General features: G+C 41.1%; 1 protein-coding gene across 8 annotated transcripts in view; it reads left to right on the top strand.

Annotated features, from left to right (window-relative positions):
• The window catches only part of nrxn2b (neurexin 2b), a 943,005-nt gene that overhangs the window by 160,228 nt on the left and 763,085 nt on the right, over positions 1 to 19,692 (top strand). For 6 of the 8 annotated variants that reach the window (XM_029753594.1, XM_029753600.1, XM_029753598.1 and 3 more), the window contains exon 3: positions 15,994 to 16,014. In XM_029753594.1, the coding sequence (XP_029609454.1) occupies positions 15,994 to 16,014 (21 nt within the window). The remainder of the gene's footprint in view (positions 1 to 15,993; positions 16,015 to 19,692) is intronic. The other 2 variants (XM_029753595.1, XM_029753602.1) reach the window with 1 other exon arrangement.

Consider the following 19,692-nt stretch of genomic DNA (forward strand, 5'->3'; position numbering starts at 1 on the left):
ACCGACTTGCCAAAACTATAGTTTGTTAACAAGAAATTTGTGGAGTGGTTGAAAAACGAGTTTTAATGACTCCAACCTAAGTGTATGTAAACCTCCGACTTCCTCTGTACCTTTGCTGCATTGTAGTGGGTAACTGTCTCAGGCCTTGCATTTTGGACTCCCTCAATGGTAACGGTTGGGTTTATCGTGCTGAGGCAGACGTTCTTTCCTTGCTTACCCTGGTAAATGGTCAGCGTGGCATTCTCTTTTTTTCAGCAACTGTGTGCTGAACAGCTCCGCCTGGTCCTTAGCAGAGGGGGGCAGCTCCCGTCTTGCCTTGTTTACTGTGTCCACCAGGCTGTTTTCTTTGGAGAGTGGTGCTTTGTCAAGGTCAATTAAGGTAAAGAAGTTGTCCGTAGTGATGTTTCTTCCCTTCCCCAGGTAAGGATCAATCATCTTCAGCACCACACTCTCTCCTAGTCTTTGACCAGGTCTATGCATTTCCAGTTGTGGAAAAAGTACGCAATTGTCATACTTGGGTAAAAGTAAAGATACCTTAATAGAAAATGACTCCAGTAAAAGTGAAAGTTACCCAGTAAAATACTACTTGATTAAAAGTGTAATAGTATTTGGTTTGAAATATACTTAATTATCAAAAGTAAAAGTATAAATCATTTCAAATTCTTTATATTACGCAAACCTGACGACATCATTTTCTTGTTTATTTCATTTATGGGTAGCCAGGGACACGCTCCAACACTCAGGAATAATTTTCAAATGAAGCATGTGTTTAGTCAGTCCGTCAGATCAGAGGCAGTAGGGATGACCAGGGATGTTCTCTTGATAAGTGTGCAAATTTTCCTGCCCTGCTTTTTGGGAGTCAGGGAAAATGTATGGAGTAAAAATTATATCATTTTATTTCGGAATGTAGTGAAGTAAAAGTTGTCAAAAATATAAAAAATAAGTAGTACTTTCAAAAATGTGTAGTTAAGTACTTTACACCACCTCACGTTTCCTCCTTTCCCAGGTATGGCGCACGGTTCAACATGTACTTGCTCTTCACATCAGCAGCCAGCCAAAACTTTATACCAAACTTGGTTTGGTTTGTTTGCCATGTACTGAGTAAAGCGGCAGCGTAATTTTGTGGTGAACATATACTGGGCTTGTAGCAGGCAATGCTGTTCTCAACAAATTTCACCCATAACTCAGAAACCAGGGCAAATTTGTCTTCTTGGAGACGTCTGCCTCAGGTCTCTCTCTTGACAAATTCGCAGGAATCTCATGATCTACCTGAATCGATTCTGGGACATGGTCTCTTTGAAGAATGCATAGCCCCAATTAGCCAACCAGTAGCTTTCGTTCAGTATATATAATTTAAGCTTAGCTAGCCTATTTGTAAAATACTTTTTATTGAATCAGATGGCCAAATATGCCCTAACATGGAATAATAAAAAATACATAACACTGAAATACAGAGACAAAAACCCACAATATTGGTCAACAAAGTGTATTATTTTTGGAGCCAATTGCCTACCTGGTAGGCTTCCAGGTGGTTGCAGTCTGGGCACTGTTGTGGATGGTAGAGGTGCAGATGGCAATGCTTGTGGATTCAGCACTGTTGACAATGATAATAGCCAAATTAGTATAGTATATTTCATAAAATACAGATGTGAATCAGGGCAAATCTTCCATTCACACACAACAATTACAATATTGCATAACATTGCAATTGGCTTGCATACACAGTACAGGCCCACATAATGTTCTGCTTAAAGGCCTAATGATTTAAAAAAATAAGCTGCTAATGATAATGATGATAAAAATAGCCTAATTATAGAAACAATTAGGCCTACAACAACAATTGCAAGCTGATAATAGCCTCATTCCAGTAATAGGCTAATTATAGACAGCAATAGCAGTGACAGGCCAACAATGAGGATAATAATACTATTCTCATAATAATAATATCAACAACATTTGGCTAATAATAAAAATGAAAATAGTAACAATAGTATTTTATTCTGATGCTTTTTTAAATTATTTTATTCTATTGCACCTTAGCTGGGCGTAGGCCTATATGGGTTATAGGATATTGGGAAGCACTTTTTTTTGAAAACGAGATTGCAGTAAGTCATTGAGCATCTCTAAGCCTAGGCAAAAAAAAAGCTGAAGAAGAGCTTCAACCGGCGCAGAGGCCTGATCTGGACCAACGGGTCTTGAAGTGGATGTGCCCAAACACATTATTTTGCTCTGGGGGCATCTCTGTATCACTGACAGAGTCAGGGTCATTGGAAGAGCTCTCGCACACCCATGAGACATCACTCCCTGCATTAGATTCAATGCCTCCATCAGACTTTCCCTCTTCCATGTCCCGGAGCATGGCTAAAGCCTGTGCGGGGGATCAGCTTTCGCTTTCCTGACATAGGTAGCCAATATTTCATTTTGAGCAGACTAGCTATTTGTTCTTTTTTATTGTATTATATAATTGTTGTAGACCTAATTGTATACTGTTGTGTAGCTATTCTGTTCTATTATATTCTGTTCCAATTGTCATTTATATTTGTTTTTGAGTCTAAAGGCCAATTTATATAATGAATATGAATTTAGAGGGCAGAAATGATTAAATATTAAAGCATTAAACCTCTCGCTAAAGGCTTCAGTCATACAAAAGTTATACTTAAATCTGAACTGGTTCTCTAGCAGATTAGTAAGAATGTCTCACCCCATGTTCAAGAATGGCCTTTTTCCCTTTATTCAGATTACAACCTCTCACTTTCGGTTATTTGAAAATGAAAGCCATAGAAAGTTGTTTGCAATTTCAGTTTAATCCACCAGAAAAGACAGAACAAATATTACAAAAAAATTATGGTTAATGAAACTTGTCTACTTTTATATTTATCACTATTTTCTTTAGCCAATTTTGGTCTTTATTGCAGGGAAACAGACAAGTTCCTTGCTTTCTCCCCCACTTGCCTCTTCCATTTTTGCGGTAATGCTGCAATTAGTTGTTCGTAATTTTGAGTAGAGCAGACATTTCCACATATCTTTTTTTAGCTGCATGTGTGACATAACTCCCCCAGTCCTATTTATGATATCATATACTAAGATTATACTTTTTGTGTGTGTATATATATATATGTTATTTTTTATCAATTGATATATTTGAGGTTAAAGGACCAAAAAATGTATACCTGTGCCATATAGATTGCAAAATAGTTTAAGAGATTTTCGATGTAACGATTCTATGACACATGGTTTATGAACAAAACGACGCCGGATTCAAAACGTAAAGTTTTTCTATTTAAATTATTATACAAAATTCTAGCAACCAATAGAATGTTATATATATGGGGGATACAACCTTCCCAACTCTGCAGATTTTGCTGCGAAGAGACAGAATCCTTAGATCATTTGTTTTGGTACTGTCCATATGTAGCTCGTTTTTGGTCACAGGTTCAGGAATCCCTGAATAATTGCAACATTTAACTGGCGCTAACTCTGCAAATAGCACTGCTGGGTGATTAAAAAACTCATAGTCAATATAATAATACTCTTAGCAAAAATGTTTATTTTTAATTTACAAAATGTAGAATATTTGAGAATAGAACGGTTCAGAACTTTTGTGAAACATCACAGCACAGTTAAAAAAAGACTAATAGAAATCAAAACTGGATGGTGTTCAGAGATAGATGGGTGGGGTTGAGGGGAGCTGAAGGGTGGGACTAAAAACAAACAATAGATAACTATTGTAAAATGTATACAGTATGTACAATATAAGTTGGAAGTAGAAGCCTAAGTGGTGTTGTCCATTAGTTTAGGAAAATATATTTTAAAAACAATATATATACAGTTGAAGTCGGAATTTTATATACACTTAGGTTGGAACTCAAGTATGAAAAGGTTAAAATGCAACATTTTAAATGGCCATATTGACCTTCTTGGCGGTTCTAGTGTAAAAACTGTGAAATGTTATCTCTGCCCCATGGCAAAATGTGCAGAATTGCGGGAAATTTGCTCTAAAACCGTGCCATTGGCCACGCCCGCTACCCACACTAACTTTTCCACTGCTGCTGAAATAAATCCTAGGAGAAACACTGTTTGCAGGAATGTGTTACTGCACTGTACTGTATGGGTTAATGTCCTCATTTGAGTGTGACTGACTTCTGTGCTGCTTCCCCCTGTCCCTCAGTGGGAGGTTGATGAACCAGCGCAATTAGGCCTTCTTTCACTAATTACATGTGTGATGGATGGAAAGCAGCAAACAAGCTTCACAGACCTCCTTGTGACTGACATGCTGATATGAAGTCAAACTCTTTTGTTCTTTCAACTTCTCTTCTTTGGCATTCTTTGTTTTTTTGCCTTTTGTTCTAGTCAGTGGAAAGATGCTGTAGAATATCTGCATTGATATTCCACTCCAGCTGCCAAATGTGCCTGTAGTTTATGATTTACATTTAACATGCTACATGGACTCCATGATAGTTGATAGGTAGAGTTTATGAAGCCGGAATATTTCACAAAGCTCACTCCTTGTCTGTAATCAACATTCTATACTGTAGTCATGGATTTTACATCCAATAATACCAATATTTTCCATCATTCAGCAATTGTCCTTACATAATTCTTTAATCCAATCCCATTTCTTTTTTCATTTGGCTCATTTTGGAGGAATCAGTGGGGGATTTTGACCAGACAAAAGCGACAGAGTGAACTTATCTAGGTCATTTTTAAAGCAGGATTAAGGAAACACTGTTGTAAAGCCAGCATTATTACAGTTTTCTACAGTAAAACAAACGTTAGTATGTTGCTTTTTCTTCACAAGACCTAGCCCTCATCCACCTCAACCGCTCTTGTCATCATCTCAAAGCCGCAGGAGTGTTTATTTGTTAACACACTTCTTCACACTCCCGTGGCTCTGCAGCAAGGCTGGAAGGATTCTCAATCATGATGCCAACTCCTGCTGTGGTTGACAGCATTTATCTCATCTGTGTCACCTGCCAATGTAGCGGCGAGTGACAACTTCTCAAAGCGGGCAGACATTTTGAAAAAGTCCCACCACAACGCCTCTTCATCTTTACATTGATCATCTACCATGTCAAGGAGAGAAACTGTTCTCTGGGCTTCAAAAGCTGGACAGAGAGGGCAAAACATTTCAGTGCGGTCTCAAATGGATTTGTTTCTTAACAGAGCAGGCCATCGACTGGCTTTTTAGAGGCGACGACACATGAATGATATTATATTAGAACTCAAATAAATGTTCAATCTACCGAAAAATGAGCCAAGTTGAAAAGTCAAATGTCATTATGTAAGCTACACTTCCATGTAAAGCCCTCTCTCTCAAGCCAGGGAAATGCTTGCTTGGTTAAATAGTGTAGACACACACACACATGCACACACATGCACACACACACATGCACACACACACACATGCACACACACACACGCACACACACACACATGCACACACACACACACATGCACACACACACATGCACACACACACATACATCACACACACAGACACACACTTTGTGTGTATCCTTGCTCATTTTCAGACACACACGCATACACACAAAACCTCCGGCAGCTTGCTAATGTGTCAGTGCAAACACACATGTGCTGGCCCTCTTACTCTCTTTGGGGATGCTGAACATGGCCCAAATATTGATACTGCCTTCCAGCCTTTTGGAAAACACTCCCTCTCCCAAATGATCCTGCTGTACTGTCAACAATACTGATACTTGTTTTTGTACTTTTGAAGTGCACTTCTTATGAACGCTAAACTACTGTATCATTTACCTCCAGACAGTTTGCTACCTCTCAGTTGATGATAGACTACAAATATTCCCGTTTTCCTCCGTTTACTGCTTCTCTCACCCTCTTTGCTCCATCTTCTCCCCAGACGACTCTAATTCTCGCAAGCGATCCCATCCCGCCTAATTATCATACGTCTAATTGGGAAACGTTTCTGCATCCGTCCTGTTATTCTGTTTTCTTCTCCCCAACTGAAAACTGTTAGCACCTTGATCAAAAGAACTTCCTGCAACCGAGTTATTCTCAGTCTATTGAGTGCCTCACGTACTGTAGTTCAAGTTACAGGGATGTGCTCTGTTACTTCCTTGTTAGTTTTATAGAATGATTCAAATAGACAATTTAATTCCCCACTAATCTCGTAACTCCTTCACCTTCTAGTATATGAATAGTTAGATGACTCAGTGGATTTTCCCACCATGAAAGCTTGTGTTAAAAGGAAGGTGACAAGTGTAACAGTGTTGATACTATCTGTGTGTGTGTGTGTGGGGGGGGGGGGGGGTCGTGCTCACATCATCTGTTTCTCACTGTAACCTTTCTCTTTAATAATAACCTTGTTCCTCTGGGGTTGTGTGTCTGGTTTTGTGCCAAGCATTGTCTTTACTCTGTCCCCTAACTTTGTTATTTTTTATACACTGGTGTGACACCCGGAGATGAGGCACTTCTCCAGTCATTTCACTGGTTATTAGCCCTCCCTCACCTCCTCTTGACCTCTGATACTGCCATATGAGTCAGCGCTCCCAATGTCTGTTAGGCCCTGCAGTAGAATCTCTGTTTAAACCTCTCTCTCTCTCTCTCTCTCTCTCTCTCTCTTTAACCCCCTGGAGTCGATATCCTCACCCCCCCGCGTACATCTAATTAGCATAATAATACAATCCCCTTAAATCAGTCTGTTTGAGCTAGAGATATCCGTTTTTTTGCATGGGCTGCATCTCAATCTGTGAAGGCTGGTGGGAGGAGCTATAGGAGGATGGGCTCATTGTAATGGCTGGAATGGAGTAAAACGTGGTTTCCATATGTTTGATGTGTTTCATATCATTCCATAGATTCCATTCCAACCATTCCAATGATTCCGTCCTCTTATAGCTCCTCCCACTGGTCTCAATCCACCGCATCCGCCAATGACGGCCTTCCACATCTGCGACGGAAGGTGGCCGCGGCTACAGCGGTGTTTGTTGGACTATGAGACTTTCCCGCAAATCGTCCATCTCACGAAAACGTCTGTGGCGTTCTACGTTTTGCTTCACGGGACTTGTCTGAAGTCGGTACCACCGATCTGCCAACTTCGGTCTGTAGCGTCCGAACAGTTTGGGCTACACACTACACACTGGATAAGAGTGTCTGCTAAATTACAAAGAATATGACCCCTCTATGGAAAGTTGAGACTATCACGAACATGTACATGTCGGTTGTTTTGCTTTGCTCTAGGATGCCCATAAGCCTCACAAGACTCATCTGAAAGTAGCCCGGTACCATTTTAAAAATTTAATGGAAGTGTATACTATATATACTATAAGGGTCATTCTATGAAAATGGTGGCTTTTTGAACAGCCAACTTTTACAAATTGTAATAATTTTTTCTTTTTATCAAAACTTATAGCCAGATAATAGTTAACCCCTTAACATTATAAATCAACATAAATGACAGCTTAACATATTTTTATATTTTTACTACATTATATAAAAAAATGCTTGTGCTGCCTTTTTGTCACTGGTGTTACCTATATTTTAGATGACAATTCAGGCTTAATAATTTACTTTAATTTACTTTAAACATGCATATGTAAAGTTCTATTGTCTGACATTTTGCCATTTATACAATTTTTGTTGTTGTTGTAACATTAGAAATAATTGAGGTTGAATCATTAAAAATTGAATGATCATATCCTTCAAATGTTTAGTAATGAATGTAGCAACAGTTAGGTAGATACAAAAACCATATTCAATTAAATTGAGCAACTCTGATGCCGAACACCAATATGCCATACAGTAATACCAGTGACGCAATGTAACACCAGTGACACAATGTAACACCAACGACAAACACAAGATTATTTCAAACACATTTTATCAAACAGTATATATCAATTATTGTGCCATGTGACACATATTGTGTAGGCCTACTTAAACAGATAGTTCCACTGAATTACGAAATGACATATTGGTTTCCTTACCGTGTAAGCAGTCCATGGACAAGGTCTGACAGCAACCAATGGGTCCATGTGCTCACGAGTGTGAGCATGTGTGTGCGTGCGCTTGTCTCAGTGCGACTAACACTGCTGTCATCTACCTTGGCAGTGTGTCTCTAGCTAAAGTAAAGTCAAATAACCTTGGAGAGGCTTCTCTCCTCTTGAATTCTCAATTCTCTGTCTGACACACAGCTGGCCAAAATAGAATCCTTGAAAACTGTCTCCAGTAAAGAAGAGAGAAAGAATGAGTCACACAGCAGCACTAAAATAATAAGGTTTAGTATTTGAAGTTGAATTATAAGAAGGAGAACGTGGCAGGAGAGAGGACCTTAGACGTATTCAATTAAAGATAACTTGTTAGCCTTGTGTTGATTGTTAAAGTACAACTATGCTAGTATTATATTTCAAAACATTTAAGGGTGGGTTTTCATAGCCTTGTGGCTTGGTGTTTCTCTGTGTCCTTTGCCAATAGAAAGGGAGAACATTCATGGCTAACTCTATGCTTCTCTATGCGACATCTTGTACGGGTAGCTCCATTTTGAAATGATCAACCCTCAGTCTAGCACTTTCCTCTGAGTGGCTTTTGTTGTTGCAGGTCTCTGGTGGGCTTTGTGTGTGTCACCTACCATGGAGCTGTGCTGTGTTGGTGTGTGCCCTATTTGTATGTGTGCTGTTAGGGTATGTAGTGTTGGTGTGTGGCTGCCATGGGTTTGAACTCCCACAGTGAGTGTGGGCCTCAGTGCTTCTGCTCCTCAGCTGACCAATGACTAAGAGCTTCTAGTGCTATTGTGTGTTATTCGTAGGCTACAAGGTACTGCTGAACAATCACAGACCATGGATTTTTGGATGTGGTATATTATCGTCAATTCAGTACAAGACATGGGGTTTGAGAGCAAAAGCCTCTAACACATACCACCTCCTGCTGCCCCCACCAGCCATTACACCAGTGTGAGCAGTCATGGGTCGAGTTCCTGTCCAACTAATTTGCAGCAAATGCCAGATCTTACATCGCCTGGATAGGTGTTTAACATCAGCTAACCACATCATATGACGTGGGTCGCGTTCCCCTGCTCAGATGTTGCATGCATCAACCTATGTTTGCGTGCCACGTCATTGGCTGTGTCATCGACTGACAGATTGCTACAACATATGATGTAGTTAGCTGATACTTAAAATACATATCCAGGTGCTGTAAGATCTGGCATGCGTCATCAACGCCTGGGTAAAGGAACAGGATTGCCACAGCAACACCCTGTAGCCTTAAGTATAATGAATAGGGAAGTGAAATTGACACTTAACCTACTCCAAACCCCTCAAGATGCCACCACCTATGAAACATACAGTATATCTGGGAACATTTTTGAGCTGTGGGGAAATATCATCTTTGGATTTTTACACAGGCAGCCCAATTCTGATATTCATTGGCAAGAAAAAGTATGTGAACCCTTTGAAATTACCTGGATTTCTGCATAAATTGGTCATCAAATTTGATCTGATCTTCATCTAAGTCACAACAATAGACAAACATAGTGTGCTTAAACTAATAACACACACATTATTGTATTGTTCTTGTCTATATTGAATACATAATTTAAGCATTCACAGTGTAGGTTGGAAAAAGTATGTGAACCCCTAGGCTAATGACTTCTCCAAAAGCTAATTGGAGTCAGGAGTCAGCTAACCTGGAGTCCAATCAATGAGACGAGATTGGAGATGCTGGTAAGAGCTGCCTTGCCCTATAAAAAAAACACTCATAAAATTTGAGTTTGCTATTCACAAGAAGCATTGCCTGATGTGAACCATGCCTTGAATAAAAGAGATCTCAGAAGACCTAAGATTAAGAAATGTTGTCACGTCCTGACCAGTAAAGGGGTTATTTGTTATTGAAGTTTGGTCAGGACGTGGCAGGGGGTGTTTGTTTTATGTGGTTTGGGGTTTGTTTGGATATGTATTTATGTAAGAGGAGTGTTTGTTTTATGTGTTCCGGGGTTTTTGGGTATTGTTCTATGTTTTGTATTTCTATGGTTTTTCTATGTTGTGTATTTCTTTGTTGGTCTGGTATGGCTCTCAATCAGGAACAGCTGTGCATCGTTGTTGCTGATTGGGAGTCATACTTAGGTAGCCCTTTTTTCACCTGTCTTTTGTGGGAAGTTGTTTTTGCATTGCTGTGTGTAGCCTGCAAGACTGTCGTTCGTTCGTTCGTTCGTTCGTTCGTTCGTTCGTTCGTTTTCTTGTTTTGTTACGTGTCTCAAATAAAGTTAAATATGAGCACTCAACCCGCTGCGCCTTGGTCTACTCCATACGACGACCGTTACAAATGTTGACTTGCATAAAGCTGGAAAGGGTTACAAAAGTATCTCTGAAAGCCTTGATGTTCATCAGTCCATGGTAGGACAAATTGTCTATAAATGGAGAAAGTTCAGCACTGTTGCTACTCTCCCTAGGAGTAGCCGTCCTGCAAAGATGACTGCAAGAGCACAGTGCAGAATACTCAATGAGGTGAAGAAGAATCCTAGAGTGTCAGCTAAAGACTTTCAAAAATCATCTGGAACATGCTAACGTCTCTGTTGACGAGTCTACAATACGTAAAACAATAAACAAGAATGGTGTTCATTGGAGGACACCACGGAAGAAGCCACTGCTTTCCAAAAGTTCGCAAAAGAGCACCTGGATGTTCTACAGTGCTACTGGCAAAATATTCTGTGGACAAATGAAACTACAGTTGAGTTGTTTGGAAGGAACACACAACACTGTGAGGAGAAAAAAAGGCACACCAACATCAAAACCTCATGCCAACTGTAAAGTATAGTGGAGGAAGCATCATGTTTTGGGGCTGCTTTGCTGCCTCAGGGCCTGGAAAGCTTGCTATTGTCTACAGAAAAATGAGTTTATCAAGACATTTTGCAGGAGAATGTTAGGCTATCTGTCAGCCAATTGAAGCTCATCAGAAGTTGGGTGATGCAACAGGACAACGACCCAAAACACAGAAGTAAATCAACAGAATTGCTTCAACAGAAGAAAATACGCCTTCTGGAGTGGCCCAGTCAGAGTCCTGACCTCACCCAATTGAGATGCTGTGGCATGACCACAATAGAGCAGTTCACACCAGACATCCCAAGAATATTGCTGAGCTGAAACAATTTTGTAAAGAGGAATGGTCCAAAATTCCTCCTGACCATTTGTGCAGGTCTGATCCACAACCACAGAAAATGTTTGGTTGAGGTTATTGCTGCCAAAGGAGGGTCAACCAGTTATTAAATCCAAGGGTTCACATACTTTTCCCACCCTACACTATGAATGTTTACACGTTGTGTTCAATAAAGACATGAAAAGGTATAATTGTTTGTGTGTTATTAGTTTAAGCAGACTGTGTTTGTCTATTGTTGTGACCTAGATGCAGATCAGATCAAATTTTATGATGAATTTATGCAGAAATCCAGGTATTTCCAAAGGGTTCACATACTTTTTCTTGCCACTGTATTTGCATCACTAATTGGTCTTTTGACCAATCAGATCAGCTCAGAAAAAGATATGACGTGAAAAGGTCTGATGTGATTGGCAAAATACTAATTATATATCAGAATTGGTTGCCTGTGTAAATGTAGCCTTGGTGATGCCAAACGTACTTCTGGATAACAATTACTTTGATAAGCTAGAACTATGCTTATATGACTTGGTTCTTGACTTTCATCACCTGTTCATTGTGTGATTTCTATACTGTATAACGTAGAAGAACAGTGATTGAGAGTCAACTATTTTCTTACAGACGTATTCCACTCTCCATAGTAAATTTACCCCAGACAGGACATAACTCTCTTTTTCCTCTAAAGCTTCTTGGTGAAAGGTTAAAAAAAATCTAACTTCCCCCTCTTAGGCTGACATTTATTTGCATTTTTTTAACAGCCTGCTTCTGAATTCTGTTCACTTTGTGCCCAATGTCTGGCTTTCTGATTAATTTAATTTAGCCTTTCGCATTTGTTTTGTTTGTGGTGTTGTGCACACTAATTTGGCTTGGGGAGTGAAAAAAGAAAGAAACACCTCAATTGAGTCATATTGTCAAATTGAGTCTGGGCTCTGTTGTTCTAGCCATGTCCCCTTCTGACTCCCCCATTTCAAATGTCTGCTAGTAACCAGATTTTCATCCAACCTTTATTTGAGTAAAGTAAATGTCGGATACACATTTTTATGAACTGCCTGATGGAAACATTCATGTTTTCGGTAAACTTTGCAAATGTCGACAAAACAAAATATGCTAGACATAGTGGGATCTTTTTGTGTCGGTAAAAGGAATTATGGAGAATTGTTAGTGGACATGCTTTTATGTGCAAATATTTATATAATAACCATCATATTGAATTAAACTTGGAGTCACACGATGACTTGTTGTGTGGTCCTCCCATTACGACTCGTTGAAAGTGCATGAGCTTGATGTTCCGTTCAATAAATATTGAGGGTCTTTTTCTGGTGACGTGATAATCAATGTTTGACAAAAATAATGTGTCTTGCTCTTTTGTCCATAATAATCTCATCATGTAGGCGATACGTGTGCTCTAGCCAACAGAGCGCAGGCTGCGCTGTTAGCTAGACCGCACTTGCCAATACCAGATGGGGCACACTCACTATATAACCTATATAACACACTTTTTTTCGGTAAGAAAACCATCAGTAGAGGTCAAAATGCGATGGAAACCCATTTGACTGGTATTTTTCAAATCAAATCACATTTCATTTTTTATTCGGTACATGGGAATTTAACCGCAAAAGGTATGTGCACTACATCATCATGCACTGCCTTTTATCCGCAACAAGTCAATTTGATGGAAACACTGGTGGGAAAATGTGCATATGTTTTTATGAATAGAATGTTTATAATATTCGCATGAAAATCTGTCACCAATCGGATTAAAATTTAGCTAGTGTGGAGGAGAAATAAAGTACTAGATATTTAAGTATCAAAAAGGCTGGCAGATGGCGGTATTGAGTCATTTCATCTTACTGTCCAAACGCATTGTATACAGCTGGTAATACACTCATTTCCCCTGTCGACCAGTTCTTACACTAAAGTGTTTCTATTCATGCTGCAAAAGCTTCAATTTCTTCCTTCACTTTCTTTAATGGCGAGAAGACAGAAAAAAAACTGCGAAAATATGAATACTTTCCTTATGAAACACCATATCGCATTCAGCCAATCGGGTTGCAGCAGTCTGGTGTTTACCCCTGGCTGAAATCGAATGCGCAACATCAGGAAGTAGCATTCCAAGGCATTAGCAAATGGAGCAGAATGCTCTGAACTAGTATTTATCCATTACCTAATGGAACACACGGTAATATAGGCACAGCAGCATTGGTTAAGTCAAGACTAGCAGAAAATATCAATTGGATAAAAGGGATAAATGCAGAGAAATGTTGGTTTTTCTGCTCTATTCTTCATAAATACTGTACGGCTTAGCGTTTCCCTTCTTCACTGTTCAATACAGAATGTGTTCTCGAGTCTCGTTCCAATGCCCAAGAGAGTCACTGAGTCATCCTGAGTCTAGAAAACAGACCATAAACACAGCATTTTTTGTCAATTAATGATCTTAATCGTTTGGTGGAAGGACGGCCTCTCGAGGGAGCATGCTATCGCCTCTCTGGGGAGAGAGAACGTCTAGCTTTGGTGTTGTGGGAACGGTATCATAAAAACATACACTATCTCAAAGTCTCTAACCTGAAAATGGTAATGTAATGTTTGTACATAGAGTCAAAACCAAATGGAATGTCCAATCCCTAAAGGGCATAGACTTATCTACTCACAATGCACTTGTATTCGTTGCAGACGTGTTAGGAATGATGTTCTGCTTGGCTTTTTATTTATCCCTTACTATTCTCAATGGGGGAACACAGCTTCCTAAAGTAAGAGCTTTTGTTTGACTATCTTCATCTTTTGTCAGATCCCTCACTTTCATTCCCAAATCAAATTCCCAGATATTCCCTAAGCAATGTTAACTCTGCCGTTTGAAAAATAAAGCCTACTGAGGTTTGCTGCTCCATCCACTTTTGGACAACGGGATACAATCCACATTAACCATCTCTGAGGAACATTTTTAGACAGGCCCCATAATTACTTGAGAAAAGAATCATGGGTTTGGAAAAAAGGGAGCCGTCGCTTTCATGCTCTGCCTGCTTTGAACACAGATTCAGAGGCTTTCGCCGAGTGTGTCTCTAAAAGATAGTCTAGTCAAGGCTGAGAACCATCCAAAACAGAGGGATGAGAGCAGAAGAGGGGAGGAGCAGGAAGAGGAGGAAGGAGGAAGGACAGAACCCACGTCCGGAGATCAGAACAATCATTACATTTGACAAACAAGGTCCTCACAGTTTACGGCCCGGGCTTAATCTCTGATGTAGAATCATGCCTCGCTCTCGATCTGCTAGCCGTGTCTGGGTTTGTTTGCTCTGTTGACTTCCTGCTTTACAGCCTATTGCAGTGGCATTGTGGGTGTTCTAATTGAAGAATCAATAGGGTGAGGCGATGGAGGTCTAAGGGCTGCTCTGGTGTCAAACGCACGCATCGATTGCCTTTTTAAGCTGGAGTTGCCAGCCAACCCACCCAGGCTCTTTGTTGTGTTCACAATATATATTAAATATTATTCTATGAGAAGACCTTGTAGATATATGTCTGGGAAAATGACATATACATGTACAGCCAATCATTGAATGACACAGCAAAGGACGCATTTGAGAAAAGCAGCTCTGCGTCGATAGGAAGACTGCATACATTACAGTATCATAATTGTGGAACAGATCAAGCCAGTGTCGGACAGCTAGTGTCTAGCAAAGAAAGCCCACTAACTGACAACATTGGCTTGGGTCAGGTCACAATTATTATACTGGATGGAGGCAGACTGTGAAGAAAGCCTTTTGAGGAACGTGCACTTTGTGAATGAGACAAGCAGTGAGTGACCTCGTTTTCAGAAGGCCGCTCACTGAGCAACCACGCTGGGGCCTGAATGGCGCGTTGCAGATTCTTAAATGGCCACCGCGCCCGCTGTCATGAAATCTGAATACTAAAAGCGCCGGTAAGCAGCACTTTCTGGTCGGCTCACCATACACTATACATGGAGTACATACATGAAATATACATGGATTATACTTTTCTTTGATATTTCCCCAACTCCTTATTCCAGTTTGACCTCTTATCCTGTTCTAACTGTTCTAACTGCTATAGCACTGACTCAAATGCAAATTCACAATCAAAATCCTTGACAGTTTCCCATAAATAGTAAATGACAGCACAAGCACACAATGTACCAGAAAAAAATTATGTTGATTATGATATAATAAACTATCGCTAAGGCCCGGGCCCAGCAGTCTCAAGTAAGGGATGAAAATGTTTAACTCTCCATAGGTTTTGATGCAGTAGGAGGCTAGAGACTCCTTGCACGCATCTGTAGTGGATACATGATGATGATCCTAGATAAGCAGTGTGTTTTTTTCCACTCTGACATTAAAGGAGCTAGTCTGTGGTAGCCTGGGGGGAACTGTTTTAGCACTGGCTTCTTTGACTCTCTCTCTCTAGATTATGAAACTGGAGAGAGATGCCTCTGTTCGGTAGGTAGGTTCTTGAAACTGGGGTCACTGCTCTTGTAACAGAGTGGTTAAGATATTGCATCGAATTTTCTGTCGCCAGACCTAAGCCTACTGTAATATTTGACATGCATTTGCAGTTGATTGTCTTACAATGGATGTATCCCACTGAAAGAGGGCCTCAGATTCCCAGTCTCACATTTTGGTTGTTTTTTTCAAGCAATATAACTCAAGTCGTGGGGATAAATTAGATTTAATTTGACATGGATAGATAATTATAAATCAAATTGTGTTTTCTCTTCTTGCAAATGACCTCTTCTGTGACAGTGGATAAGATCAGGATATGTCATTAATCTGTACATTGGAATTATGTCAGATGCTGTTTATCTAATCTACTTTTTTTTCGCTCTCTTTCTCTCCCTCTCCTTCCTGTCCTCATTGGGCCTCTATGAAGCAGAAGAGTATGCTGTCGAAGGTAAGGCTACTATTTTGCTCCTACAGACCTAAGATGGCTTCTTCTATGATTTTGGCGTCCATGTTGGATGCCAACGTTGGTTGCTCTACAATGCTGTTGTAGCCTCCTTCTTGGGAGGGGCATTGTCAGTGTGGTTGGACTGCGGTTATGGTGACTCCAGGGGGCCTAGATTACGCTGCTTTAAAAATGGAACCAAAGCTGTGATTTCTCTCAATTATACTTCCTATTCTTCTCGAAGACACCTTCTTTTCTTCCTTTGTTTGATTATTTTATTTTATCTATCTATACGTATGGATTCTCGGTAGGTACTTTGTACTCTTATATGTGAAATGGTTGGCACTTCCGAAAGTGATGAGTGATTGAACCTGGGAGTGAGAGTGCTATATGAATATCATCAGGTGCTAATGAGACGTTGAGGTGGAAGGGTTTCTAGTTCCCCTCCAGCTCCCTCCACTATCGTCTCCAGTGAGGGAGAGAGGGTAAGAGCCAGGGCTGCCAGTCAGGCCCCCTTGGGGCTACATCATCCCCTGGAGCTTGTTGCTAGGCTAGCTCACAGCTCAGCTGAACGTACAGATGTAGGATATTACTTTGATCACCCTGCTGCAGGACAACTTTGCAATGTAAATGCAAATGTAAAATTGGAAAAATCTCTCTACCCCTCAAAAATGTCCATTCATTATTATCCACATAATAACTTACATTTCCTGTTGCTGTAGGATTATTTTCCTGGTGTAGCAAACTGGTTCAAATCAAGATCCTACATATGTATAGGAAGATAAGCATTAGCTCCCTGTCTGTCTGGGCCTGCATGTCTTTTCCTCAGCAGTACCGGGTGAAATGAAGGAACATAAACCGGATCAGTCAGACAGAGGTAGTGCAGCAAAGCGTTTACCGATGGCTCCCCAGACACAGCGTTCCAGACGCGTTTGACTCTAGGCAGCCTAATCCGACCGTGACTTGCCGCATGCGGTGAGGGCTGAGTGCGAGGTTTGGGAGACGGGGATGGGGACGTGGAGGTGGAGGGAGGTGCCGTGTTTCCCCCTATCAGGAACGCTGTGTGATGGATTACCCCTCTCCCGGGCCGTGGTAAGTTCGCAGGGGAATCGCTATGGAAACACACCCCGCTCAAAGTTTTTCCCCAAAACATGAATTGGAGTTTCTGCAGTTGTTTTAATACCACTGCTGTATCTCGGAATCAGAGAGAATGAGTGCATGTTTCAGGTTGTCTTTTCTCCGTTGTTGCCAACAAACCCATGAACTCTGTTTGAATTGTGACCAGGGTTTGATATGCAGACAGTGTGAGCAGGGCTGTATAACAGACCCTGTTTGATGCTGACATTCTCCCGCTGCGTTTAAATCCAAGGATCACAAGCCTGTCTTCCTGTGTGTGTGTGCGAGCCTGCTTGGCGTGGCGGCAACCGCTCGTGACGACTGGGTCACATGTCGGAAGCGCTGAAGCCCTTGATGGAAAAATGTCAGGGTGGCGGTGGGGGTGGACAACGAGGGACTGCGACCGTTCGCTCCTACGTTCCCGGCTGATGCGCCCTGATGGCTCCTCATTCTAGTGCGGCCGCTCTCTGACCGTGCAAGGGTTAGGAAGGGGCGGACAGCTCCCTCGCTGTGTGTTTGTGTATCTGTGATCTTGATGCGGAGGAGCAGAGTGCTGACCCATGCTGCGATGGTGTGTGGCGGTCTGTTTCATGCCCCGGCCCCAGAGGGACTACCACAGCTCCCCGAGGGCCCTGGGGGCGGACGGCAGAGCTCTGCCCACCACAACTGCCTCTCAGAGAGGGATCAGGAGAGCAGCAGAGGGCCCAGCCAACCAGCCAGAGGGCCATGGGGGGCCTGGGTATCCATTAACATTCATCAGACATCATAGCCAACAGAGACAGTATAGTCCCACTTCAGTGATTAAGCGAACAGCAGTCCCGAGTTTTCACAGCTAAGAGACTAGCTAGGAATGGAATGCCACAGGGTAGGGATTTTAAATTTGGTCTTGTCATTCCACATGCTCCTTAGAATTTTTTTATTTATTTTTTACAGATTTTGGACTGTGCAGACATTTTGTATTGGTCCAGGGATAATTGGCTTACTTTTTTATTATGGATGCTTTTGGGCGATTTAAATGTGAAAATTGCCCTTGTCTGATGTCCTAGGTGTGTCCCAGATGCAAAGCTTTTGGCTAATATAAAGGTGATTCTAATCTGCAGGCTTGTGGCTGTGGTACCCCTGGGTTTACAAAGCATTTGCACAAGCAGTGGGGATTTTAATGCCAAAAAATGCTCCGGGGTTGTCTATTTGTTCAGAGCTACCAATGTTTTCTTTGTCAAATAGCAGTAATAAGGTACACAATAAAATTCTAAAGTCTGAACTCTGACCCCAAGTAATGGGTATTTGTGTTTTCCCAAGTCATGGTGTTTTAATTAAGAAGTGAATACTGTAAGTACCCTCAGAGACGTGTATTGTGTATGAGGAGGACACGGATACTTTAGGTAGATATCTAATGGTTCATCGTCTCATTCATGCCTGGAAGCCAGAATCCACTTTGCTCCTAGGATTTGTCCTATTTTTAGGGCTGTAGTCCGCCACTATCTTTGGTCCAATTAGTGACAGTGATTGTGCATTCAAAGGTTGCTGGAGATTGATGATACAGGAAGACCTTGAAACTCCGGGGGACCGAGGTGCCCCTGGAACCCTGTTGGTTGGTTGGTCAGCTGCTCTGGCAGACAGTGGGGGCAACGATTGATGATCTGCAGTGTACACTGACCCGTTTTCACTGCTAAGCCAACCCCCACAACCCCCCTTTTCCTGGGTTTGGCAGAGGAAATACCTCACTTACGGAAATAATTCTGTATATATACACTTAAACACTCACAGTAATATATATGTCATATAGTAGACACTTTTATCCGAAGCGACTTAGTCATGCCTGTATACATTTTACGTACAGTACCATTCAAAAGTTTGGACACACCTACTCATTCCAGGGTTTTTCTTTATTTTTACTATTTTCTACATTGTAGAATAATAGTGAAGACATCAAAACTATGAAATAACACATGGAATCATGTAGAAGTCAAAAAAGTGTTTAACAAATCAAAATGTATTTTATATTTGAGATTCTTCAAAGTAGCCACCCTTTGCCTTGATGACAGCTTTGCACACTCTTGGCATTCTCTCAACCAGCTTCATGAGGTAGTCACCTGGAATGCATTTCAATTAACAGGTGTGCCTTGTTAAAAGTTAATTTGTGAGACAACGTCCATATTATGGAAAGAAAAGCTCAAGTAAGCAAAGAGAAATGACAGTCCATCATTACTTTAAGACATGAAGGTCAGTCAATCCGGAAAATGTCAAGAACTTTTAAGTTTCTTCAAGTGCAGTTGCAAAAACCATCAAGCGCTATGATGAAACTGGCACTCATGAGGACCGGCACAGGAAAGGAAGACCCAGAGTTACCTCTTCTGCAGAGGAAAAGTTCATTAGCGTTACCAGCCTCAGAAATTGCAGCCAAAATAAATGCTTCACAGAGTTGAAGTAACAGACACATCTCAACTGTTCAGAGGAGACTGTGTGAATCAGGGCTTCATGGTCGATTTGCTCCAAAGAAACCACTACTAAAGGACACCAATAAGAAGAAGAGACTTCCTTGGGCCAAGAAACACAAGAAATGGACTT

This window comes from Salmo trutta, chromosome 5, assembly GCF_901001165.1.
Source record: "Salmo trutta chromosome 5, fSalTru1.1, whole genome shotgun sequence".
Lineage (NCBI taxonomy): Eukaryota > Metazoa > Chordata > Actinopteri > Salmoniformes > Salmonidae > Salmo > Salmo trutta.